General features: G+C 39.9%; 1 protein-coding gene across 1 annotated transcript in view; it reads left to right on the forward strand.

Moving 5' to 3' along the window:
- Window positions 1-1178: 1178 nt before the first annotated feature.
- The window catches only part of Fnta (farnesyltransferase, CAAX box, alpha), a 33201-nt gene continuing 7838 nt past the window's right edge, over window positions 1179-26541 (forward strand). Inside the window, exons 1-5 of the mRNA XM_005397076.2 lie at window positions 1179-1458; window positions 4732-4817; window positions 7730-7844; window positions 15464-15568; window positions 18944-19070. Of these exons, the coding sequence (XP_005397133.1) occupies window positions 1259-1458; window positions 4732-4817; window positions 7730-7844; window positions 15464-15568; window positions 18944-19070 (633 nt within the window). The 5' untranslated portion in view covers window positions 1179-1258. The remainder of the gene's footprint in view (window positions 1459-4731; window positions 4818-7729; window positions 7845-15463; window positions 15569-18943; window positions 19071-26541) is intronic.

A 26541-nucleotide genomic window follows, 5' to 3' on the forward strand; every position in this document is an offset into this window, starting at 1 on the left:
AGCTATGCATCAGTCACCTGGGTGGATGACCAGGACACCTAGACCCATCCCTTCCCAAAAATGTTTTTGTTTTAGAAGTCATAGATAAGCCATGGTTAATGTCAGCCATGTACCCTTGCCATGTGCCCCACTTACCTAATGGATTAATGTTAGCTAAGTGGCTATACTGAAGGGGAAAATTAAAATTTTAAATAAAAGTCTACCCAGTATGCCTGCCAAGACCAAGCAGACATGTCCAGCAGGACCAATAACTGGACACTTCTTCCTTTCTGTAAACTCGTCTTTAGTGTCTTTGTATATCTAATGGCCTTGCAATGTAACTCAAAATGTAACGAAATATTTCTTCCTCTTTATAACCCATGCTTTGTATAACTGATGGCCTGGTGATATAACCTGAAGTGTTTAAACTCCCTTAGCAACTCAAGAAGTCACCTAACCCACCAATCTTAATGCGCCAAATCTGCTTTTCTACCACCCCACTCACTTTCCTGTTAGAAGCCCAGATATCCCGCTGGGAGGGGCTCTGACTCTTTTAGAGAAGTCCTATGAGAAGCCCACTGGTGTAACAAACTGCCTCTTAAGCCTTCTTAGTGCCATTTCTTCCTGTGTTTGGTCTGTTTTCTGCAACAATACTTGTAATCTTATTGATTATATTTGACCTACTTTGTACCCACGTTTGCTGTATAAACTACCCCCGACAATGGGCCTCGGTGGCAACCCATTTTCAGGACTCTGCCTGTCTCTCGGGAGTATCTCTTAATAAATCTTTCCTATTCTAAACTTCCATTGTCTTTTGGAATTCATTCTTCCATTTTGAGGTACACAAAATCAGCATATCTGACATTTAGCGGGTTAAGAGTTATACCAAAACGAAATTTGGCTTAGAAAGTCTCAGCACCGAAAAAAAAATGAAGGCCTTGTAAGGGTCCCGAAGACCAGTTCCGCCCAGACGGAAGAGCAAGACCAGGGCTTCAGAGACTCCACAAAGGTATGGGAGCCCCACCCTGTCCTGCAAAGCGCCCACCCGACTCTGCAGGAGCACTTCCGGCCCGAGAGAAGGCCCACCGCCCCGAGGACTCTCGGGAAGTGCGGAAGCCCAGCCGCAGCGCAGCTCCTCCCACCGGCCCTTCTGGCCCGCACTTCCACGCTTAAATGCCCGCCCGGCCAGGAACCGGAAGTCGGGCGCCGCGGGCCAGGGGGCGCGGGCGAGGCCGCGGGGGCGTGGCCTCCGCGCTGCCTGCGCTGCGGACTAGGCGAGATGGCGGCCACCGAGGGGGTCGGGGAGCCTGCGCAGGGCGGCGAGCCCGGTCAGCCGGAGCAGCCTCCGCCACAGCCTCACCCCCCACCGCCCCAGCAGCCACAGGAGGACGAGATGGCAGCTGAGGCCGGGGAAGCCGTGCCGTCCCCTATGGACGACGGGTTCCTGAGCCTGGACTCGCCCACCTACGTCCTGTACAGGTAACGCCCGAGGCCGGCGCGGCGGGGCTTGGGGCGGGGGCTTCACGGCAGCGGGCGGCGGCCCCTGTCCGCGCTTTGAGGCGCGGCCGAGCTTGGCGCCGGGCGTCCCTGTGCTTCCCGCCCGCTGTAGCAAAGTACGGAGCGCCGGATGGCACTTTCTCCCGGCGGTTCGGCTGTCGCGATCCACACCTCTAAGAAACTTCCGGCTCTCTTACTGCTCTCTTCCAGAACGCTACCTAGATAGTAACCATGCCGAGTACAGAAGCGTTAGGGTGCAGTTTTGATAGCATGCCAGGGCCACGTTTGCTCTTTTTAAAACGGAGCTGGGATTGCTTTCCGTGGTTCAACTGGAATAACAGACAGAGCTAAGGTAAGATCTGAAGGACTGAGACATTGTCATTAGCGCCTCAGTTAGCCAGGCACGGATACCTCCGTAGTCCGACAGCATGAATAAACATGCAGAGGTTTGTGGCCTAAAGTCAATTATGCAACGCTGCACAACCTCGGCTGCAATACAAATGGTGTGAAAGTCCTGCTGTAACTTTCTTGCCTCTGTCCCCTACCTTCGCAACACCCAGTCCCATTGCCGGCTGACTTTTGCTTTCAGATAGTTATAGGATTCACTAGCTCCTTGTGAGCGATCCAAAATTCTTTTGTTTTGTAATTCTACCTAAACCCCATTAGATGGCTTATTTGTTTGATTTTATGAATGAGTAAAAGTCACAGTCCAGAGGGTTTATTGTTGTTGGAGTTACTGTTTTACTGATTTAAATTCGTTGTTTGCTTGATTTTATGAATGAGTGAGAGCCACAATCCAGAGGGTTTACTGTTGTTAGAGTTATTGTTTTGCTAATTTAAATTCCTTTTGTTGGCCCATAACCCTCTGCATTGTGAAACACTTAGTTTCTTCATATGACTGTCTGATTTCCCAGTGAGGGCTTTCCATGCCACTCCCTGAGGCTTTAGGTTTCACATCTCAAGTCACTGATTCCCTGTATTTCTTGTATGTGTGTACGTATGATGAATACAGTTTTAAGAGTGTATGACACAGATATTGGCTGTTGAAAACTGATCAGTATAGAGATGTAAAGAGTGGGTGAAAGGAAAAGAATACATGGTGTGACAGAAAAATATGACCACCAGTAAAGATGTGTCATATCCCCCCAAAAAGATAAATATGATGAATGTTTAAATTTTTAAAATATTATTAGTGTGAAAGACACATTTGTGTTGAGCCCCCATCAGGATGCTCTCCATATGTTCACACACACTTATCTTGCTGTCCCTTGCCACTTTCTGAAGCCATTCTGGAAGTCTTCTTTTTGAGTGTCCTTTCAGTTGGATGGTAGTGGGGACCTCACAATGACCCTCAGGAAAGAGGACTTGCAGGACGGTTTCAGAAATTGGGAAGAATATTAGGATGAATGTGTTTAAAGTGAGGGGAAATAATTTGAGGGGGATTAATGGCAATATGGGTTTTTTTTTGTTGGTTTGTTTTTGTTTTTTGCCTTTTTTTGGGACAGGGTCTCGCTGTGTAGTTCAGGCTGGCCTTGAGCTCACTTTGTAGCCCAGGCTGGTCTCGAACTCCCAATGATCCTCTTGCCTCAGCCTCCTGAGTGCTGGGATTACAGGTGTGTGCCACCATTCCCGGCTTAATATGTCTTATATAATAATAAGTTTTTAAAAAAATTTAACCATTGTCTTAGTTACTTTTTCATTGCTTGGACAAAATATCAGAAACTTACAATTTAATGGAGGAGATTTTTATTTTGTGGAAGTTTCAGTCCATAATCAACTAGCTCCAAGGTAGGGTGGCATGGCAGAGCAGAAAGAGCTCATGGCATGGAAGACAGGAAGCAGGGAGGGATATAGACCATTCCAGGCCATGCCACCTCATCCCACCAGTCTTCATCTCATATCCATCAACCAGTCTAGCTGTGCAGATCATTTATAGTGAAAAATGTGGTGGACTAATCCAGTAATGAGTATCCCACACCCATGATCCAGTTACCTTCCAAATGCCCACCTATGAGTGTATAACAGACATTCACTGTTTTGGTCACCCCTTGTATAAATAAAACAGTAGCTAAAATTTGTTCACACTGGGCAATTCACATTGAACAAGCATCTATTGTTCCGGCTGTACTATTATTTTAGCATGATAATGAATAGTATTCATTGGATGATGCTTTTGTCATTCTATGCTTGTTTTAAAAGAAGAAACTGAGGCCTAGAGAGGTTAAGTAACTTGCTGAACGTCACACAGATAGTCAGTGGGAGGGCTAATAACCTGACTTAGGCCTTTGTCAGGTTCCAAAATCTGCTTTCACATCTTGAGTAGGCCCAGACAAGGATTCTGCCACAAAGCTGCCTTTTCAGCAGTGGTGATGAACCTATGGGATGCATGCTGTAGCGGGCTATTTGTTATCATTGAAAGCTCTGAAAGGTTTGCCATCAGTGCATTAGAGCCTGATATATAAATGACCACCAAGGCCACTTCTCTAGTATGCAGTAAAATATGGTAATAGTGTTTAATTTCACTTTAAAATGTCAATTTCTAGTAAACTATTCAGATTTTTAAAAAAAATACTGACAGACTAAAGAATAATTAGACCAATGAGTAAGATTGATTTCTAAGTTACACTGCTGTATTCTTGCTGCAGAAACAGGTTTTGCCACTCACAAAACCTAAAATTCAAAAATGGTTGACTTACAGGCTTTTCAAATTTTAAAACTTTTTTTGTTTGTTTGTTTTGTTTTGTTTTCCTGGTACCAGGAATCAAACTCACGACCTTGTGCTTGCCAGGCAGGCGCTGTGCTGCTGAGCTAAATCCCCAGCCCCCTTAAAACTTTTTTTAAATTTTAGTTTCTTAGCATGTGTGTAGTCCAGGTTTACATTCCGGTGTGGAGTTGGCGCGGGTGTATAACACATCACAGTTCCTTTTTTCATTCCTGTCTCTTACCTCTTCCTCCTTCCAGCTCTTAATACCCTTTCCAGTTGAGAAAGCGCTATCTCCCTGCTTCCTATTGTCTATTTTATGAACTTCTTTTAAAAGCTAAAGATTGTTTTATTTTAATTTTACTTTAAAAGTTTAATAAGTGAGGCAAAATGGCCAAGCTTGGTCATGAAGAATTCAATGTTGATAGCTTTTAGGATCTTCAGGTTACTAATATTAATGCAAGTGTAATTATTGCCATTTTAAAAAATGCTAGAGTTCTTTTTTCTTTTAATGTGTTTGAATATAATCATTGAAAAAAATATACATTTTTCAGGGACAGAGCAGAATGGGCTGATATAGATCCAGTGCCACAGAATGATGGTCCAAACCCAGTGGTGCAGATCATCTATAGTGAAAAATGTAAGTTTATCTTTATTACAAAAGTTTTGTTATTCAAACTTAGTAACAGAGTTGAAATTCACAACTATGTAGCAAGGTAGATTTTCATTTAATAGGGGTCACTAAGTTGCCTAGGCTGGCCCCAAACTTGTGATACTCCTGCCTTAGCCTCCCAGAGTACTGGGGTTACAAGCATGCACTGCCATGCCCAGTTGAAGTTTATAATTTTTAATTTAAAAGAATATTTCAATGTAAAGGAAATTCTAGAGTCCAGTTTTGGTGGTGCGTGCCTGTAACCCTAGTGCTCAAGAGGCTGAGGCAAGTGGATCACTACAAATTTAAGGCCAGTCGAGGCTAGGTAGTGAGTTCAAGGCAACCTGGACTGGATAGTGAGACCCTGTCTCAAAAAAAAAAAAAAAAAAAACAGAACCACTAAAATAGAACCAAAACCAGGAATTCTGCAGAAAAAAACTAATGTATAAATTTGTAAAGAATTTGTAAAGAATTTGTAAGAATTTGTAAAGAGCTATAATTATTAATGATCTTGTCTGACACCTTGACTTGGAGGGTTGTAGTCTAATCTGTTTAGTAAGTGGTGAGTTGACTGTTTCTGGCTAATACATTTGCTTTGTTTTGCTGTTTGCATTGGATTGGGTTTACTTAGAACCAAATGTACTGGAGCTGTGGCAGCCTCATTACTTCCCAGTTGATCATTTTACCAGTGTGCATATACGTTTATGTTATATACATGGAGAAATTCGTGTATGTATAATGTATATAAGCATTTGGTGTAGTGTTAACATGCTGTTGCAAGAATTTTTTTACAAATTCAAGATTTGGAAACTTGGTGTTTAGTTACTTAATAGTCTGTAGTTGTTTGATATTTATGCTGTTTCTAAATTTTACCTTAGAATAAGTTACAGGCAACTTTTTGAAGGTTGTGTTTAAAAGTTGACCATCCTGTGTCTCAGAATTTGTATTGCAGTACTGGTTATTGAGCCCAGTGCCTTCATATTGAGCTACATCCTCACCTTTTCCTTTATTTTTTATTTTGAGATAGGGTCTTGCTAAATTCCCCAGGCTGGGCTTGAACTTGTGATCCTACTGCCTCAGCCTCCCATACTGCTGGGATTATAGCAGTGCGCCAACATACCCTCAGAATTTGTAAAGAGCTATAATTATTAATGATCTTGTCTGACACCTTGACTTGGAGGGTTGTAGTCTCATCCAGTGGAAACACAGGCTCATGAAACATTACAGGCTCATGAAACATTACAGGCTGGGCATGGTGGTGCACACCTTGTAATCCCAGTACTGGGGAGGCTGAGGCAGGAGAATCACTGTGAGTTTGAGGCCAGCCTATACTACAAAGTGAGTAGAAGGCCAGCCTGAACTGCATAGTGAAACCTTGTCTCAAAAAGACAAAGAAAACTCTAAAAAAATTAAAAAACAAACAAAAAAAAAGGCAACAAAACAACAACAGCAACAACAAAAAACATTACATTGTGTCCTCATCTACTTTATTCCCAGATCTGGCTCTTCCCCAAAGTCAAAATGACCATGCAAGATAATCATTTTAAATTGGTTCAGGACACTGAAGCAGCCATGACAGTACAACTAAAGACAGTCAGGAAAGTGAGCTTCCAGAACTGCTTCAGGATAAACATTTCAAGTGAGGAGATTAGTGGCAATGTATCTTTTACTGTAATTTTTAAAATATTTAAACATGCACTGTATTTTTCCATCATATCTCGTATTTCTGACACTAAATGTGTGAGTTTTCCATGCCAAACAATTCTCCAGTTCTCTGTGGACACCAACTAGGTGTCTTACAATTTAATTCAGTTCTGACATTAGCTACCCAGAGGTAGCACCGCCAACCCCAGGTCAGGGGCGCAGTCAGTCCTACAAGCCAGCTGCCAGTGGTAAGCTGCCAGTAGTAAGTCGCTGGTAACCCACTCCTCTCCTAGTTGGCAGTAAATCAGAGCTTCCTGTGGTTTCCTCAAATCTTTTTTATGTAAGCAAATGCTCCAATAAATATCCTTTGATGCTTAGCATGCATATGGGATATATTTGTAAGAAAAGTTACTGGAACTAGAATTTTTAATGTATATATAAATTTTAATTTTTAATAGGTAAGACCAAATAATTTTTTATCAATTATGACCATAGAATTTTTTTACTGATGTGTTTTATCTTTAAAAATATGTAAGTGAAAAAGGCATGGGGCAAGCATTGAATGTGGTAATTTCATTTGTACAAAAACTGAGAGGTGGAGTTAGTCAATAATCATGTGCATGTGCATAGACCATATTTGAAGGATACACTAAAATCAATTAAAATAGTGGTTGCTTTGGGAGAGAACATGGAATTTAGTAGGGTGGAAGTGTACTATGAGCCTTTTTGTACTGTTTAGTTTTCTGCAATTCTGCTGTTTTTTTTCTTTTGTTTTTTTGAGACAGGGTCTGGCTGTACATTTCAGGTTGGTCTTAAATTCAGTTTGTAGCCTTAGCTAGCCTCAAACTCTAAGTAGTCCTCCTGCCTCAGCCTCCCCAGTGCAGGGATTACAGGCACGGGCCACCGTGTCCAGACCATTGCGTAGATTTTTTTCATTTGAAAATCTGATCAAAATAAAAAGTGAGAAAAACAGCAATGGGAATATATTTGAGTATATAAGGTCTTTGGGAGATTTGCAGTCTAGCATTAACCCAGTTACACACACACGGTCAGACTTACGCTGACCATGCTTGTAGCTCTGACTCTGAGTATTGTCAGGATGGCAGTCACAGTCATTTGACTCTGTTTTGCTTATTGGCATAAATGATACACATGAAAGTAAAATGCATTTCCACATAGGTATATCCCATAGCAGATTACAGTGCTAGTTTTAAATAAGAAAGGTGATCTTGACATGTTATGTGCTCCTTCTCCAGTCCGAGATGTTTATGATTATTTCCGAGCTGTTCTGCAGCGTGATGAAAGAAGTGAGCGAGCCTTGCAGCTCACTCGGGATGCCATTGAGTTAAATGCAGCCAATTACACAGTGTGGTAAGTAACATACATCACTGACGTTTCCTGCTTGCTTTTTTCTTGTTTTTGTCAGAATGACCTATCTTTAATGAAATGTAATTTTTACCAAAATAATAATTTACTTATGGGGTTAAAAGTCAGAAGCTGAATGAAAAATAATGATCTCTGCCCCATTCCTTCCTGCCACCCGAGTCCCATTCACTGCAATCAACAACTCTTAGCTGTTTTTTCTGTAATTAACTTCTGCATATTCTAGATGTATACTAGGTAACATACTAGAAATTATTTAATTTCTTTTTCATTTTAGACTTTAGTTCCTTCTATGAATGATAGAGAATTCACTCTTTATTTCCCCCCCTCCATTTACATGAGTAATCACTTTGTGGTTTATGCTGATGCACGTTTATAGTATAATTACACTGCTTAGCAGACTGTCTTTTTTGTTTGGTTTAGTTTTCTTTGTACCAATAAGAAATTCATCTCCCAGACTTGTAAATGTGAATGTTTCATTGCTATTGAACATGACAGGTAATCTTTAATTCTTTTCTTCAGTAGGTGTCATACATTTGTTCTTCACCTCTTCCATATGTTACCCTGTTTTCTAGATGTCACATCTTTCTGTGTCTTGATTTACTTTATCATTTTATTTTTTTGGTTTTTTTTTTTTTTTGGTTTTTCTCCGGTACCAGGAACCGAACTCACGACCTTGCGCTTGCCAGGCAGGCGCTTTTGCCGGTGAGCTAAATCCCCAGCCCCTACTTTATCATTTTATAGAGCACATCCTTGAGTAGTAGAAAACTTATATAAGAGGATACAGGAACAATATTTGAGATTTATGCATTAAAAAGTCCTTAGTCTGCCTTCAGTTTTACTAATAGAATTCTACAGTGTAAATAATTATCTTTTAGAATTTTACAACTAATTGTCCACTTCTTTTAGCCTCTGTTATTCAGGTGAAGATTCCCACTCATTTTTTTTTTTTTTTTCTTTTAGAGACAGGGTCTCACTATGCAGTTCATGCTGGTCTTGAACTCACTTTGTAGCCCATGCTGGCCTCGAACTCATAATGATCCTCCTGTCTCAGCTTCTCAAGTGCTGGGATTACAGGTGTACGCCGCCATACCCAGCTTTTTTTTTTTTTGTCTTTTTGAGACAGCGTCTGACTATGCATTTCAGGCTGGCTCACTTTGTAGCCCAGGTTGGTCTTGAACTTGCAATAATCCTCCTGCCTCAGCCTCCCGAATGTTGGGATTACAGGCGTGTGTCACTACACCTAGCTTCCCAGTCTTTATTTAAACATTTTTCTTTAAGTCTTAGGAACTTTTCTGTGTTCTTTTGCTATTTTTATTTTTTTTTCCCTTTCTTCTATTTTCTCTTTCTGGAATGCCTTTTACTTTTTAAAATTTTTCTCTCTTTTTTAAAATAGTACATAAAGTTTACATCCCTTGTATGGCATTGGTACATGCACATAACACATCTCAATCCCCTTCATTGCCTTAAACTCATGATGTCCTTCCCATTTGAGAAAGATCTATCATCTGTCTGTTGTTTTGCTCTTTATTTGTAATTTCAGTATCTCATATAAAGGAAACCATGAATTATTTAAACTTGAGTGTCTGACTCATTTCACTTCACATTATTGTCTCAGGGTGCATCCATTTACCTACAAATGACTCAAGTTCATCTTTATGGCAGAGTAGTGCTCCATTGTGTGTAAATACCCCAATGAAAATTTAACTATCATGAATTGTGCTGCTATAAACATGGGTATGCGTGGATCGCTGTAATACGATGTTTTTAACTCTTTCAGGAAGATACCTTGTAGGGGAATAGCTGGGTCAAATGGAATTTCTAAATTTAGTTTTGTGAGGAATCTCCATACTGATTTCTTGGTTTCTTTTTTTTTTTTTGGTTTTCTGGTTTTTTTCCGGTACCAGGAATCAAACTCATGACCTCACGCTTGCCAGGCAGGCGCTGTGCCACTGAGCTAAATCCCCAGCTCCATACTGATTTCTATAGTGGTTGTACTAATTTACATTTCCACCGACATTGTAGAAGGGTTTGTTTTTCCCCATAGCTTCTCCAGCATTTGTTACTTGATTTCTTGATGATGGCTGTCTTGGTCACTTTTCACATTTCTGAGACAAAATACTTGACTTTCAAAGTCAAAAGCTGAAAAGTTTATTCGATTTAGAGTTCATGGTAGATTCAGGCCGTAGTCACCTGGCTCCAAGGCAGGGTGGCATGGCAGAGGGGAATTGCAGAAGAGAAACGGTTCGTAGCAGCAAAAGATGGCAAAAAGCAAAAGCAACCCGACAAGCCTCTTTCTCTCCCTTATAACTTAGCCAGGCTACTGCCCTAAGGTAGCATCCTTAATCTTAACACCCTTGATCCTAGGATTACACACCATGAATCAATCCCAGCATCACACACTGCAGATCTAGCCACCTCTGAAAAGCCCCACATATGACTGCACAAGGCTGTGGGGGAGGGCATGTAGGCATAAGCCATGTGAATGGCCATTCTGTCTGGAGTAGGATGGAATCTCAGTGTTGTTTTAATTTAAATTTTTCCAATAGTAAGTGATGTTGAGGGTTTCTTAATGTATTTTGTGGCTATTTCTACTTCTTTGAAGCATCTGTTCATTTCAGTTGCCTATTTTTTTTTCCACTTAAAAGAAAGTATTTATTGCTTAAGAAACACAGACCAGAGAACTACAATACAGCTGAAAAGAAAAATACTTGAAATTATCCAGGGTTGGTAAAGAAATGTTTATAAGCATTTCAGCTGGTTTTTCCTGAACTTTTCCAATGGGAATTAGGATAAGGAGGCTCGGAATAAAGATAACAGCTTGGAATTTTTCAACTCTCTTCTAACTGTCCCCTCACTTCATGAATAACAACCAGCTACAGTCCTAAATACACGCCAACTAAACAAAGATAAGCAGCAGCAAGAAATCTTCTCTGAGTAAGAAAGCAGCCCTATTACCTGAACAAAGATGGGATGTAAACTATTATTAACTGCTCTAAGGTAGGCACTTAAATTCACTGTGGTGCTATGCTGCTAAGGTATATCCCCGTCCCCTGTATTTTGGAGAATGTTCTATGTGCTGCTGAGAAGAATGTGTATTCTGTTGTTCTTGGGTAAAGTACTCTGTAGATACCTATTCAGTCCATTTGTTCCAAGGTTTTATTCAGCTTTGGTATTTCTTTGTTGTTTTTTTTGTCTAGTTGATCTATTTGTGATAGTGGGTGTTAAGGCCCAAACACTGTAATTGTGTTTGTGTTTATCTGGTCTTTTAAGTCCAGTAATACTTGTTTTATAAAGTTGGGTGTGCCATTGCTTGGTGCATGCATGTTGGTAATTGTTACCTCTTCCTGTTGGATTGTTCCCTTAACCAATATGTAGTGACCTTGTGTGCCTATTTTGATCAGATTTGGCTTGAGCTCCACTTTATCTCCATATAGGATAGCTACATCTCCTTTTTTTCATGTTCCCATTGCGTGGAATATTGTTTTTGATCCTTTGATTTTTAATGCATGAGTTTCTTTTAAAATGTATTTCTTGTATACCACATACTACTGCATTTTGTTTCTTGATCCATTCTGACAATCTGTGTGTTTTCATTGGGGGTTTGAGACCATTCACACTGGTAGTTATTACTGTGTGTATTGATATATTCCTGGCCTTGCTTTATTTTCCTGTTGTTCATTCCCTATATTCCCTTTCTACGTAACTGTTCACCCTGCCTGGTGTATTCATTCTGTTAGATGTTTTGCCATTGGTAGCTTCATTGCTCTTTCTAGGAGATCCTTCAGAATTTTTGGAGTGCTGGTTGGGTGGTGATGAATTTTTTTAGGTGCTCTATCATGAATATATATTATTTCTCCATCAATTTTAAAAGATAGTTTTGCAGGATATGTCAGCCTGGGTTGGAGATTATTTTCTTCTAGGGCTTAAAACACTTTACCTCAGACTCTTCTGGGCTTTAAGGTTTGTGTTGAGAAGTCTGCTGTAATTTTCATTGATTTCTCTTTATAAGTGATTCATTGTTTTTCTCTAGTTTTCAGATTCTTTTCTTGTGTTGGGCTTCTGGGATTTTGACTGTGATGTATCATGGAGAGGTTGTTTTCTGATGGTGGCTATTTGGGTTTTATATGCCTCACTTCTCTGTATGTTAAATTCTTTTCCCTGTTTGGAAAGTTTTCAGCTATTATATCAGTAAACAGGTTTTTTTTGTGCTGTTTGTGCTGTCTTCTGATTTTTCACTAATTCCAGATAGGCTTAGGTTAGTCTTCCCAGTGTGGTCCAGGAGCTGTTGGCTCCATTTTTCATGATCTGTAGTTTTTAAGGTGCCTGTCATTAATTGTTTACTAAAAACAGCTCTGTGTTCTAGATCTAACACTCTGTTGACACAGTGGTTACTTCTGCTGCCCATACTTTGTATAGCATTTTAATCTCCTGAATTTATATTTGGAGCTTTTTTATGTGCTTTAATTCTTTTCTGTGCTGGTCATTCATTTTTATATGACACTGTTTAGCTCTGCTGAATTTTTATTAGTGTCTTCTGTAGACTCCCTGATCATTTTATTTGGCCCAGTATCTGTTTACCTGTATTTTCTGTAAGCTTGCCAAATGTCTTATTGATCTGTTTTATTGTATCCCCTGATACCATTTGAGATAATTTGGGTGTGTGGCTTTTGGTTTCATCCCGTTCAGTGCCCATGGATCAGCTTTGGGGGAGGTAGGAGATTTTGGAGGCATTTGGTTGGCTTGTTTTCCCATGTTTGTATTTTTTGTTTCTTTGGTTTTGTGTTGAGGCTTGTGGATTGATTATAGTGGGAAGCTTTGTTTCTAGTATGGAAGTCTGTTTAGGTAACGTCTACTTTCCTCTGGTGTCCTCTGGGCATGGCTAACTGTTAGCCTTTGCCTCTGTCCCAGGATCGAGCCACATCCATTTACTTGAGATAGGAGTTTCCAAGGTATTTGGCCCAGTACTGAGTTCTCCAGGAATGGGCCACATTAACAATGTTGTTAATGACCCAAGGCAGTTCAGTTACTGGCACGCTAGCCAAACTAATTAATCTCAACAGCTATGTCATTCTTGTTTATAGTAAGAAAACTAGCATCAGCTACAGCATAGAGTACAAATCAAGTATTGACAAACCCTAAAGACCAATAATGTATCATCTGTAACTATAGAAGAGAGACCTATAATAACCATATGAACATTAAGACAAATGAAATTTGATCAACTATTGACCTACAGTAAATATTTAGTAAATGGAGCAGCTTTACCTCCACTGACAATGCAACAGTGTTCAACAGTGATAGTGCAATGCTGTCTAGAGATTCATAAAGCTTAGTAATTACACTAGTTACACTAATTACACTAGTTAAGGAGAGGGACAGAATGAGAGAAGCATAATTTGAGAACTTAATCAATGGGATGTAAAAAGAAGGGAAGATTGCAATTGGGTGTCCTGTTGAGTAAAAGGAAATTAAACTGTTCAAATAGTCGCAAGAAAGAGAATAAAAAAATAAATAGAGCAAAATACAAGAACTAAGGGTAATAAAGAAGAAAAACTGAACAGGGAAAAGAGAAAAGAAAGTATAAAAAAGGAGAAATACCAGAAATACATGATGAAGGAAAGATTAAAAAATTTAGAACTAGAAAAATCAAAAAAGAACAAAGAAAACATTCATGTGTTTTTGAATGAGTAGTTATGATTCAGCCAGTCATGATTTTCTTTGCCTAGATTTGGTCCTGAGTTTTGGGGTACCTGCCCCATAGGAGAGGCCCCTCTGCCCATTTGCGGCAGGTTGGCTGAAGTCCCGGCCAGGCTGGCCTTGTGCCCATGGGTCTCTAGTCTTCACTGGATGGAGGCCCCTCAAGTGGTTGGACATGAACTGGACCTGACCTTGACAGTCATGGGGTCTGAATGCCCCTTCTTGGCTAGGTGTTGTCCTCCTACAGCATCAGGTTGTTTGGTTAGTCTTTGCCTCTGCTGTTTCATGCTCAAGAGACATGCTCGACCCCTTCCCACACCACGCCTTTGCCCCTTGGGCAGGTGGGTCCCTCACATCCAGCCAGCCTGCTTGCCTTTGTGGAGGAGTTCACCACCTTGTCTTATTTTTATATCTTTGTCTTTTAGTTACTTTTTAGACATTTGTTCAGTTTTATTTTCTAACTCTATTTTTAAAATTTTGGATTCATTTTATTTCCTAGACCTTTTCTTTTCATTTTGTCTATTCTTTGATTATAATTTTTAAAATAACATCTTGTTTTTTAGTATGGATGTGCTATCTTTTTGTCTATGTGTTCTTTGGTCTTTTTCCTGCAGTTTTCTCAAATGTTGATGATTCTTTTCTTTTTCTTTTGTGTGTTTTTGTTTTTGTTTTTGTTTTGAGAAGGACTCATGACATAGTTCAGGTTGGCCTTGGACTTATGGCGATGCTCCTGCCTCAGCCTTCCCAATGCAGGGATTACAGGTGTGTGCCACTGTGCCCTGCTTTTTTTCATAGTTATCGTGGAGAGAGGGAGATACTTGATGGGAAGTCCTGTGTATGGTGGAGTTTATCAGTTGTAGGGTTTCACTGTGAAGATACTGAGTGGAGTTGTGACTTGTGTTGGAGAATGCTCACATATGAATATTTTAAGTCTTTTGTCTGTGCAGAATATTTCTCCGAAGAACATTTCATCTTATTTATTGCCTGAAGGGTGTATGTTTGGCTGCCAAAATTCTAGGAGTGATGGGGGATTATGGGTCTCACTATTACTTAACAGCCTTTTTAAAAAATTTTTATCCAGTTTGAATTTTTTTCAAATAAAAAGTGCTTTATTTTCTTTTGTTCAACTGTCTGGATCAGCATTTTTGCTTTATTTCCACTCTGCCTTCCATTGTGCCTGGTATCTCTGCCTTACAGGTTTTATAAATTACTATATATTGAATTGGAAATCTTTAACATTTTGAAGTAGACTAAATCAAAACTGTGTCCTTAGCTGTGCTTTCAGTCCACTTTTTCCTTAATTTCAGAAGTGAAAGAGAAACGTTTTATTTATTATTTAGTTATTTATTTAGGTTTTTTTTAGAGAGGGTCTTGCTATGTAGTTCAGGTTGGCCGTGAACTCAACTGTAGCCTAGGTTGGCCTCAAACTTGTGCAGTCCTCTTGTCTCAGTACTGCAAGTTACAGGTGTGCACCACCATGCCCAGCAACATGTTTCATTGTGTAAGTAGTATTTTGGTGGTGGTTTTAAAAATAAAATATCTTGATAATGTTTGTAATAGATTAATACTTGAGTAAACTATACTATATTGAGAAAGGGACATGTTTGATTTTTATGTTATAGACACCAGTAACCAGAGTATTACCTTGAACTATTTGTCTTTTAAGTTTCAAAAATTTACTTCTCTTCCTTCTCATATTTGTTGCCTTTTATTAGTTTCACTTTAGTGCTTAATTCTTCCAGTTATCAGATACTTGTATGAATTGGGACAATTACAAGCACTTACTTAATTGTTGGTTATATAGAATAACCACCAAATTTATCTAACGTCTCATAGCTGTATTTGACACTATTATTAGACAGCTTGCGTAGAATACTGAAACCTCGGATGTTTACTGTTTGCTGTAGGCATTTCCGGAGAGTTCTCTTACGGTCCCTTCAAAAGGATCTTCATGAAGAAATGAACTACATCACTACGATAATTGAGGAACAGCCCAAAAACTATCAAGTTTGGTAAGTTGGATATATGCTAATAGTGTTTGTAATGAGATGATAAGGAATTATTTGCTTATTTCTTTAGTACTGTACATTGGAGCTCATGTTATCCATCATAGGGTTGTTAGGAGGATTACATGAAGTAACTGTCTGTTTAGTCCTGACTTCTTCCAAGCCCCACACCCTGAAGATTCTACCACTCCCAGTAGCGTCACGGAGTGGGGACCAGACCTTTAACACATGGTTGTTGGGGCACATTTAAGCTTCTATAACAGGTTGTAACTATAATAGGGTTTTCGCTGACAAGAGAGTGAAGGGTGGAATAAAATAGGCTCACAGTCCTGGAGGCTCAGGCCACTGCAGTGGTGTAGGTTAGAAGAGATGAAGCTTAAAATGTGGTACAGGTATAAGAGAGATAACAAGTTTGGAAGAAAATTTGGAGAGAAAAGTAGTAGTTTTTTGTGTTTGTTTCTTGTATTTGAAGGGTTTTTATCTGTTTTATTTTTATTACTGTTTTTGAGATGGGGTTTCACTGTGTTGCCCAGGCTGGCTTTGAACTCGTGACCCCCGTCCTCAGCCTCCCGAGTAGGTGGGATAACAAGGATGTACCACCATGCTAGGCTTGAAAAGCAACAGTTTTTGTTGTTGTTGTTGTTTTGTCTTTTTGAGACAGGGTCTCACCATTCAGTTCAGGCTGGCCTTGAGCTCACTTCGTAGCCCAGACTAGTGTCGAATTTACAGTGATCCTTCTGCCTCAGAGAATTAGAACATAATTGACCCAGCAGTGAATAACTCAACATTACTTGGCAAATGATTGACATAGTAGCTATTGTACAGATTTTCATTTGTAGAACAACTTGCGTAAACAACTTTATCACCGTAATTTCTTTTTTAACTTGATTATCACATTCCCACAAAATTACATTATGAAATAACTTAGAGAGCCAGGCATGGTCCTACCTGCTTCTCATCCCATTACTCTTGAGAGACTGAGGTAGGAATTCAGTGAGTTAGTGAGAGCCCTGCCTTCTAAAAGAAAAAAAGGGCATAGGAATGTAGTTTAGTGCAAAATCTCTGGGTTCAGTCTCCAGGGCTGAAAAAAATACTTTTAGTGAGAAAAGTCATTTACCTTGTGATTAAGGTGCTTTTATATAAAAACCTGTAGCTTTAAAATTTAGACAACACAGGCATGCTTGTTTTTGCTAAAGAGAAATAGCTTTTCTTTTCTGGATACTGCAGATACCATCATTAACACTGATTCACCCACTGTTACAGAAAACAGGGCACAGACCCATCACTTACCTATGAAAGCGTTATTGAAAACTAAGCAGTGTTTTATTTGCAACACATTTTCAGTTAACCCCCTGCTGGAGTCCCTTATGACCAGTAGAGTACAACTAATGCAAATCCTGTATCCTAGTTAATCATTTTTATTAAATTCATGCTATGAAAATGTATGCTCTAATCTTCTGCACTTAATAGGTTTTAAATCATAGGAATCAGAGAGAACATCTCGGTATTTTGTTCCAAGAAATTAGTTTGATATACTAGAGGAACTGATTTTTAAATTATGTATGTAGTTCAGGCTGGCCTTGAACTTACTCTGTAGCCCTGCTTGGCCTTGAACTCACGGTGATCCTCCTGCCTCAGCCTCCCGAGTGCTGAGATTACAGCTGTGCGCCACCACACCCAGCTAGGAATTAATTCTTGACATTTTCCTAAATTATAGAATTTACCAGGAATGTGGTAAAATAAAATGCTGTAAATGTTCACTGACTTGAAAGATATGCTAAAATAAATTTAGAAATTGTTTTTCTACATTTTCTTCTTGGAAGTTTTTTTTCTTAATATTCTATAAGAATTTTTACATTTTCTGTGCCTGTAGAAAAGGTCACTCATTAAGCATTGAATTTTTGCCTTTTTCCTGAAATTACTGCTCACATTAATATAGTGAATATTATAATAGATTGTTAAAACACCATCTTCACTGGGATACTATTTATTTTATTTATTTATTTTTTTTGTTTTTTTTTGTTGTTGTTTTTCTCCGGTACCAGGAACCGAACTCACTACCTTGCGCATGCCAGGCAGGCTGCTTTTGCCGCTGAGCTAAATCCCCAGCCCCTGGGATACTATTTATATATGGTTCATCCATTTAAAGTGCATAACTCCAGAGGTTTTAGTATATTTACAGATATGTGCAGCTGTCCCAGAGTTTTAGTTCTGTTTTATTTTGCATGCTTTGCAGTGCAGTGCTAGGGAGGGAATCTGGGGCCTGTCAGGAACTCTGTCAAGTGCTCTGCTGCAGAGCTGCACCCTCAACCCCAAAGTGAATTTCACATTTTTACTTAAATATTTTTGTAATTATTTTAGCTAAAGAAAGTTATAAAAACGGAACCCAAAATAAATCTCTTAGTGTCTGCCTATTACAGAAACTCCTCTTTTGACAAACTTGGAATCTTTCATAGCTATTTGACCTTTCTAAAGTCAAAATGAGTGGAGTTCTGCCGGCTAACTGCTGGGAAGATTTTGAACATAGGGAAATCTGACAGACTGTTTAAGTATAGGAACTTCTATGCTTGAGAAAGCAGTACCGTGTTTTTCTAGTTTCTCATTGTGTAATGGTTCAGAATTTTGAGGCAGAGGATTATGATTATCAAAAGATAACTGTAGTTGGAGGTTGAGCTTGAGGTAACAGGTCTCTAAGCCCTCAGTCTATGATTTTACAGGTTTCCTTATTTTTTATTGGTACATTAGATACACATACTGATAACATTCATCATAGGGAACTTGTACCTGTCCATGACTTGTCTTACACCCCTCAGTCCCTTTTCCCCTTATTTACAAAAGCTTTGTCTCCATTTTTCCCTTATTTTCTTTTTCTCTTGTTCCTTCTTTCCTTTCCTCCTCCTCCCTCCTTTGTTCCCCTTCTCATTTGAACATTTTCTTCCCATTTCCCAATACCTGTTATACTTTTTGGTCCTTATTTAACTTTTGGTTTCTCACACCAAAGAAGCATGTGGTATTTAAACATGTGTCCAATTTATTTCACTTAACAGTATGGTCTCAAGGTGCGTCCATTTAGATAGATTTCTCAAACTTATCCTTCTCTATGGCAGAGTAGTACTCTATGGTAGGAAAACCCCCCACATCTTCTGTATCCATTCATTGGTTGATGGCCATTTGGGCTGTTTCTCAAGTATTAGTGTTCTGAAACTTTTCTCTTATTGTTTCTTTTTGTGTTAACTTTTCTCTCCAGTAGACTCTTGAGAAGTAGAGATGAATTTTTGTTTCTTACGTGCCCTTCCACATCACATGGAACACCCCATGTAACTTACATGTTAATTCTTTGGTAAATTAACATAGAACTTCTTTCCCTTCTCCACACTTTAGGCACCATAGGCGTGTATTAGTGGAATGGCTGAAGGACCCATCCCAGGAGCTTGAGTTTATTGCTGATATTCTTAATCAGGATGCAAAGAATTACCATGCCTGGCAGCACCGACAGTGGGTCATTCAGGTATTGGCCTTCTTGTTGCAGTGTTTTTCTGATTTTTATTTCTAAACTTCTTTAAATAATTAAAATTACTGTTGAAGTATACTTCTGAAGCAAAACATGCATATAGATTATCATAGACAACATAGTAAAGAATTAAGATACTTAATTAAAACCTGTATCCTTTGTGTTAACTATTATAATGTCTTTGAATATGCTGATGAGTAGCTTCATATTAGAGAATAATAGTCAATTTTAAATTCAGTTTACATTACAACTTAATGTTTGATAGCACATCGAGTGCCAAAAGTAGTAAATCTTTAATATAGCTATTTTAATTGAGGGCATATTACATATTTTTTAAAAGATTTATAAGCCTTGGAATGTGATTTTACAGCAACTGCTTTGTATTTCGTTTCTACCCATGATTAAAACTTTATGCTAAATCCTGAATAGAATAGTTAAAACTCCCATTCCAGACATTTTATTTATTCCAGCAAACAGTTCTAGTATTGTTTTCTGTGAAATTTTTTTCAGGGATTGCTACTTTCTGCAGTATACATTTTGCCAAATAGTTTTCACTTAAAAATTTAAACTTTCTTTCCTCTTCCTCCTCCTTCTCCTTTTTTTCCTCTCCTTTTTTGCAGTACTAGGGATTGCACCAGGGCTGTTGCATTGAGGTGTATCTCCAGCCCATTTTAAGTTTTTTATTTTGAGACTAGATCTCAAAATAAATTACTACATGACTAAATTGTCCAGGCTTGGCTTGAACTTTCAGTCCTTCTGCCTCAGTCTCTCATAGTGCTAGGATTACAGGCATGCACCACCACACCCAGCTAAAATGATATATTTTCTATAAGTATAGTATTCAGCATTTTTATTTTTTATTTAAAATTTTAGTCATAAACAGTGTCTCTCACCACACACATGCTTACATATATATGCTCATATATATGTTACACATATATACATGTCTGTCTACCTGCCACAACTTGAAAATAGAGTATTACCCATATCTTTGAAGAGCTACCTTACTCAGTGTTTCTTACTGAAATTATAAAAGATTCCCATGAGACAAGATTCCAAAATATCCTTCAATTATGTTGCAGCTTAAAGTTCCTATAAAGAAAGTATACATAATTTCTCCCTTGATTTCACTTTTGTAGTTTCATGTTTCCAGCATACATTTTAAAATATAAGATTAGTAACATCTAGATGTGGTGGTATACACCTGTCATTCATCAAAAGCTTGAGCCCAGCCTGGGCAATTTAGCAGCTTAGCAAGATGCTGTCTCAAAAAAAAAAAAAAAAAAGACTGAGGCAAGAGGATCACCGAGGGTTGGAGGCCAATCTGGACCACACAGTGAGATTCAAACAAAACAAAACCCTAGAAAACTGGGGCTGTCCCTTAGCGTGAGGCCCTTGGTTTAAACCCTGTCCTGTAGGATGGAGGGGTGCTGATTTCAGCTACCATTAGGTGCGAGTAAATTGTGAAAACTAAAACTGCAGAAAATCTGTATGCATTTATATGCTAAATAAAAAGGAAAAAAATAACTTGTCACAGGATGGGAAAAGTGAGATACATACAGATTTTTGAACCCATGCAAGCCAGTGGTTCTCAAGCAGTGGTGGCTGTGCTGCTTGGTGACATTTGGCAAAGTCTGGTGGCAGTTTTGATTGTCACATTGTAGGGGGATGTTGCTCCTGGAATCTAGTAATAGAGGATGGGGATACTGCTAAATAGACATTCCAGAATGCACATGACACCCCCATAACAAAGAATCATCTGTCCAGACTATCAGCAGCCCTGATGCTGAGAAACTGTTGAGTTCTTTCTACATGGAAAGCCATTTTTAAATATTTCAGTTACTTTCAGTGAGAATCTCATGAATTTATTATATTCTTCGGTCATTTAAAATAGGACTAAAAATGGAACAGCTCTTTAAAATTTTTTTTAAATTGTGATGAATCTTGTCATTTTTTTTTCAGTACTGCAGATTGAATCCAGGGCCTTTGCACTGACCACCCCCCATTTTAATTTTTTATTTTGAGATGAGAGTCTTACTAAGTTGCCTACCTTTGATTTTTCTGTCTCATTCCCCAAAGTGCTGGATTTACAGGCCCAGCTTAGGTTTTAGGGCTTTTTTTTTTTTGGAGACAGTCTCACTATGTAGTTCAGGCTGGCCTTGAAGTCACAATGTAGTGCAGGTTAGCCTTGAACTCATGGCAGTTCTCCTGGCTCAACCTCCTGGCGTGCAGGGATTACAGGCGTGTACCACCACACCTGGCAAATTTTAGGGCTTTTGTTTTGCTTTGTGTTTTTTGTGACACTGGGGATTGAGCCCAGGCCTTCAATTCCTGACCTGTATGTTGTTTGATAGTAATACTTGAAGTTAACTGTACTAATGCTTCTAAAGTAAAGGAGCTGAGAGCTCTTCATTCTTGCAAGCCCAAAACAGAGTAGATGCATTTTACATGTATTCCATTTGTGTAACATACATAAAAACTAATTAACAGTGAAATAAACACATGCAAAGTAAGACTCAGAAATAAAAGGAGTATAATAGTGTTGTAGGAAAAATTGAGTCAACAGTAGCCAGGAGCTCAGGAGAAGAAAGGAAGTTTTATTGATGGTAGCAGACCCCAGAGGAGTAATCTCCAGAGTCTGAGGTGGTGATTACAGAGAGCTTGTCTTATTTATTGGGTCGTGAACAGAAGTTACAAGAACGAGATAAGCCTCAAGGCCAGGGTACAGTGGGTATGTGTGATGAGCATAGTGATGTGCACAGTTGTATGTGTAGCAGGTTGTTTTTAGCACATTCACAGAAGTCTCAGTTTGATGATAGATCACATGGTTTAGCTGAGTTCAGTGGCAGAGAACAGAATGGCTTCAGTGAGGTCAGGATTTCTGCTTCATTCCTCCCTCTTGATGCCTCTCGGGAACTCTGAGGTGCATCACCATTTGAGTCTGTTAGGGACGGTTGAGTGTAGGCAGGGTGTAAGTACATCAAACTTGGAAAACCTGGGGATCTCTTCTTCTGGAGAGCTGTCTCAGTTAACCTCTGGGTTAAATGACATGTATACGGCATTATACATCAATCCAAAAGAATGAAGATTTTAATAGTAATGATCGTGGAAGTAAGTATGGAGGCTATTAAACCCTTCCATTTGCTAAACCACTGCTCCAGCACACTTGTAAAGGGGTCATTAATTCCAGCATTTCAGGCCAGTTCTTAGTTCTTCTGACAAAGCTTTTAAGTCTTTGTAGGCTTTGTTTAGTGTCATTAGGGGCAGTGTTGTTTGCAATAAAGTACAGCATTGGGTTCCTATCATAACGTAGACACCGCCTTTTTCTGCCGAATCTTATCCAGAGTGAGTCTTTTTTTTACCAGGCCATCTGCCTGGCAGGCTGGAGTTGTTTAGCTTTTTATTTATTTTTTGTTTTGTTTTGTTTTGTTTGTTTTTTGCTTAGCTTTTTAAATAGCATCCCAGGTGTAATTTATAAACCTTTGTTGATTATAGTAAGCATAGTTTATCCAATTTACATTTTTGTTGATAGTGACCCACCAAAACAGTGAGCTTTCAAACACTGTAGCTACTTGGTTTCGAGTTTTAAATTTATTAGGGACCCTTCATGGGACCCTGATTGCATCCAGGTAGATAGTAGGGTCAAAGGAACCTGGGGCTGATTTAATGAGCAGCATTTCCTGGATGCATGGGAAGGATTAGGAAGAGGGATTGACTTCTGAGCAGTTGTAAAGGGAACAACCAATTGGACTAGGACCCAGGTTCCAGTCCAGCCATTGGGAAGGGTCGGGTACAGACATTTCCTCAAAAGGTGATATTCTGGTCAGTTGGATCCCCTGAGGAGGCTTGGGCCTCTAATTAAGATGATTTTGAGTGCAGATTTGGCATCATAGGCAGACAGTGGAACAGATGCTGGCCAGGCATGGAATGTAACGGGAAGAGCAGCCTAGGAGCTCTTTCATGGCTGTTTTTCCTCCATGGTTAGATTGTGGTGTTTTTGGACTCAGGCATAAGCCATCTTTGTGGGATGACAGTTTGTCCATCTGGGAGTGTCCGCCAGGGGCTGGGTCCCAAAGTTGCTTGCTCTTGTTTTGCAGTCATCTTCTGATTTTGTATATGCAAGGAATTGATTTTTGATTGCCATCAGGGTGTCAGGAGGAATGTCCGCTAGGAGTTTCAGATTTTCTTGTATGATGTGTTCGTCCAAGGATGTTCCTTTAACAGCTGCTTTTGTAATTTTATCTGCTTTATTGTTTTTTAAGGAGATGAGACTTGACTTTTTGATGTTCCTGGCAGTGGATGATTATCACTTCGCTGGATTTCCGGACAGCAGCAAGAAGCAGTAGAATTTCTTTTTTGTTTTTAATGATTTTCCTTTTTGTGGAAAGGCATACCTAGAATCCATGTAGATGTTTCGGACCAATTGAGGGCTTGTATGAGGGCCCATAGTTTAGCTTGCTGTGCAGACCATCTTTGTGGGAGAGCTTTGGCCAAAATAACTTCGTCCAGAGTGACCATAGCATATTTAGCCCATCCAACTTCATTCCTAACAGAACTTCTTTCATCTGTAAATAGGGTGTGCTCAGCATCTGTGTTGGGGGAGGGTCTCTTTAAGTCTGGTCAGCTCGAAAACAGCTCATTGGTTAGTGCCAGGCAGTTGTGGTCTGGCGGGCCCAGCTCAGTGAGCAGGTACGTAACAGAATTGGGTGGTTTTACCATCACAAGAGGCGGGCGAGGATTTTCACTCACAAGTTCTTGGTACTGGGTGAGGTGGCACTGGAGAGCCAGCAATATCCATGGTTATTCAGGAGGTCCAGTATACATGTAGCACCTGGACAATTAGGTCTCGGCCTAAGATGAGCTTGTGTCAGCTTCCTTTTTTAATTTACTTTTTATTTTTAAATTTAATTTTATTTTAAAGAAAAAAATGGTATAAAATTCCAAAACAAGATTGTAAGAGTAGGGGCTGGGGATTTAGCTCAGCGGCAAAGCGCCTGCCTGGCAAGCGCAAGGTCGTGAGTTCGGTTCCCGGTACCGGAGAAAAACCAAAAAAAAAAAAAAAAGATTGTAACAGTAACAATGGTTAGTATGTTGTGTATTATCTTCAGAGTAGTTGCTTATATTACAAGATATAGGCATGAAAAATTGATCAAACAGTATAGGCATATACCTTTCTTTTCCATGAACTAATAGCAGTTATTAGTATAACTATCTTAACTATTTTCTGTGTGTGTATATATGTATTTATTTATTTATATATTTTTTCCTTTCATTCCTTTCTCCTTTCCCTCATTCCAGTTTCTCTTTCCTTTTGAGCAGTTTCTTCCCAATTCATAATATCTGTTGTACATTTTGGATCTTATTTACTCTTTTAGCTTCTTACAGTAGGGAGACAATAATGATGTTTACACATGTGAGTGTTTATTTCATTTATGACTGTGGTCTCAAGTTGTGTCCATTTCCCTATAAAAGTCTCAAGTTTACCCTTTATAGATGAATAGTACTCCATTGTATAAAAATACCACATCTTTTTTATCCATTCCTCAGTTGATGGGCATTTGGGTTGTTTCGAAGATCTATGACAAATGGTGCTGCGATACACATAGGTGCACATATATCGCCTTGTTGTTATCTTTCTTGATCAGAAGGACAGTGGCTGCCTGAATGTGAAGGCTGTGGGGCTGGGGGCAGGCCCTAGTAACTGGATCCAAGTGTTTTCACAGGTAGGCTACTGGACACTCCCAGGGGCCTACAGTCTGGGAAAGCATTTTTTTTTTATTTTTTTTTTTTTTTTTTTGGTTTTTCTCCGGTACCGGGAACCGAACTCACGACCTTGCGCTTGCCAGGCAGGCGCTTTTGCCGCTGAGCTAAATCCCCAGCCCCTGGGAAAGCATTTTTGAAGCCACATGTCAATTCCATGTTCTATAGAAACGAGCAGTTCCAAGGAATTTGTAGAGTTTCTTTTTTGTGGTTGGGTCTGGTATTGGGCAGATGACCTCGTTTCTTTCCAGTCCAAGGGCCCAGTTTCCCTGATTTAAGTCAAATCCCAGGTGTCTCACTGTCTGTTTATACATGTCTTTTCCAAGATATCTTGTAGCCAGTTTCTGTTAGGTGTTGGAGCAGAGCTTTGGTGTCCTCTCAGTAGGCAGCTTGGGTGTCACTAACCAGAAGATCAGCATATTGGAGGAGGGTGCAGTGATACTGTGTGCTGGGAAACGAGCGAGGCCAGCTTCAAGGGCTTCTCCAAAGAGGGTAAGTGAGTTTTAAATCCTTAGGGAGGTGAGTCCAGATCAGTTGACTTTTGAGGCCAGAATAGGGGTCTTTCCATTCAAAGGTGAAGGGGGTCTGGCTAACAGGAGCCAGCCAAAGGTAGAATAAGGCATCCTTTAGGTCCAGGCAGGTGCACCAGCAGGCTGTGCGTGGCAGAAGACTGCAGAGAGTATATGGCTTTGGGACTGCAGGATGGAGGGCAACCATGGTGACATTAACAGCTTGGAGATGCTGAACTGGATAGTATTTTCCACTAGGTTTCTTCACAGGCAGGAGAGGTGTCTTCCAGGGTGATTGACAGTCTATGAGTATTTTGCAGTTCTGAAGCCTCTGGATGTGTGGTTGGATTCCTAGTTGAGCTCCTCTTGGCATGGGGTACTGTTTGATGCAGGTGGGGATTGTCTTGGGATGGTGTTTCACAATCGGAGGCAGGTGGTTGATGGCCTAAACTCTGGGAAGCAGAGTTTTGAGAATTTCTCCATTGATTTCATTTGTGTATGTGTCCATCAGTCACCATTCTCCTTCTTGGGGGACCATGATGGCAAGCAGGAAATGTGGTTGTGGAGCTGGAAGGGACAGAGAAGCAGACTGCCCCAGAGAGGAGGTCATGTTGGCCCCTAACTTAGATAGGATGTCTTTCCCCAGGAGTGGGATTGGGCACTCTGGCAAGCAGAGGAACTCGTGTGTGATTTGATGTCCTCCCAGGCTTCGAGTTCGTGGCCTGCAGAACAGGTGAGAGGCAAGAGGCCCAGTTTCCCCTGGTGATGGTAACCATTTTGAATGAGGAGCAACAGGTTGGGTAACTGTAGAGTATTCTGTTCTACTGTCTGCCAGGAAAGTTATAGGTTGGCCCTCAACATGGACGGTGGACTGTGGGCTCTTGGTAACCCAGGAAATACACCAGAACACACCAATGGAGTACTACTCAACCCAATCTGGCCTACTCAGAGCCAGTCAGACTGATGAAAAGGTTGTTATTAGATCCAGGTTGAAGCTTCTGAGAATCCTTATTTTTTAGTCTTGGAGGGCATTTTTCTAGCTCCATAGTCCTTACATCGTGCACATTGGTCTTTGGCCAGAGGACATGGTCATCTACTAGACTGGATTTTCTTGCAGAAACCAGTTGCTTCTTGTGCAATCTAGGGTGCACTTGCCATCTGTAGATTTTCTGAGGCCTCGGGGTCAAATTGTGTGTAGA

This window comes from Chinchilla lanigera, unplaced genomic scaffold (genome assembly GCF_000276665.1).
Source record: "Chinchilla lanigera isolate Chin_1 unplaced genomic scaffold, ChiLan1.0 scaffold00056, whole genome shotgun sequence".
Lineage (NCBI taxonomy): Eukaryota > Metazoa > Chordata > Mammalia > Rodentia > Chinchillidae > Chinchilla > Chinchilla lanigera.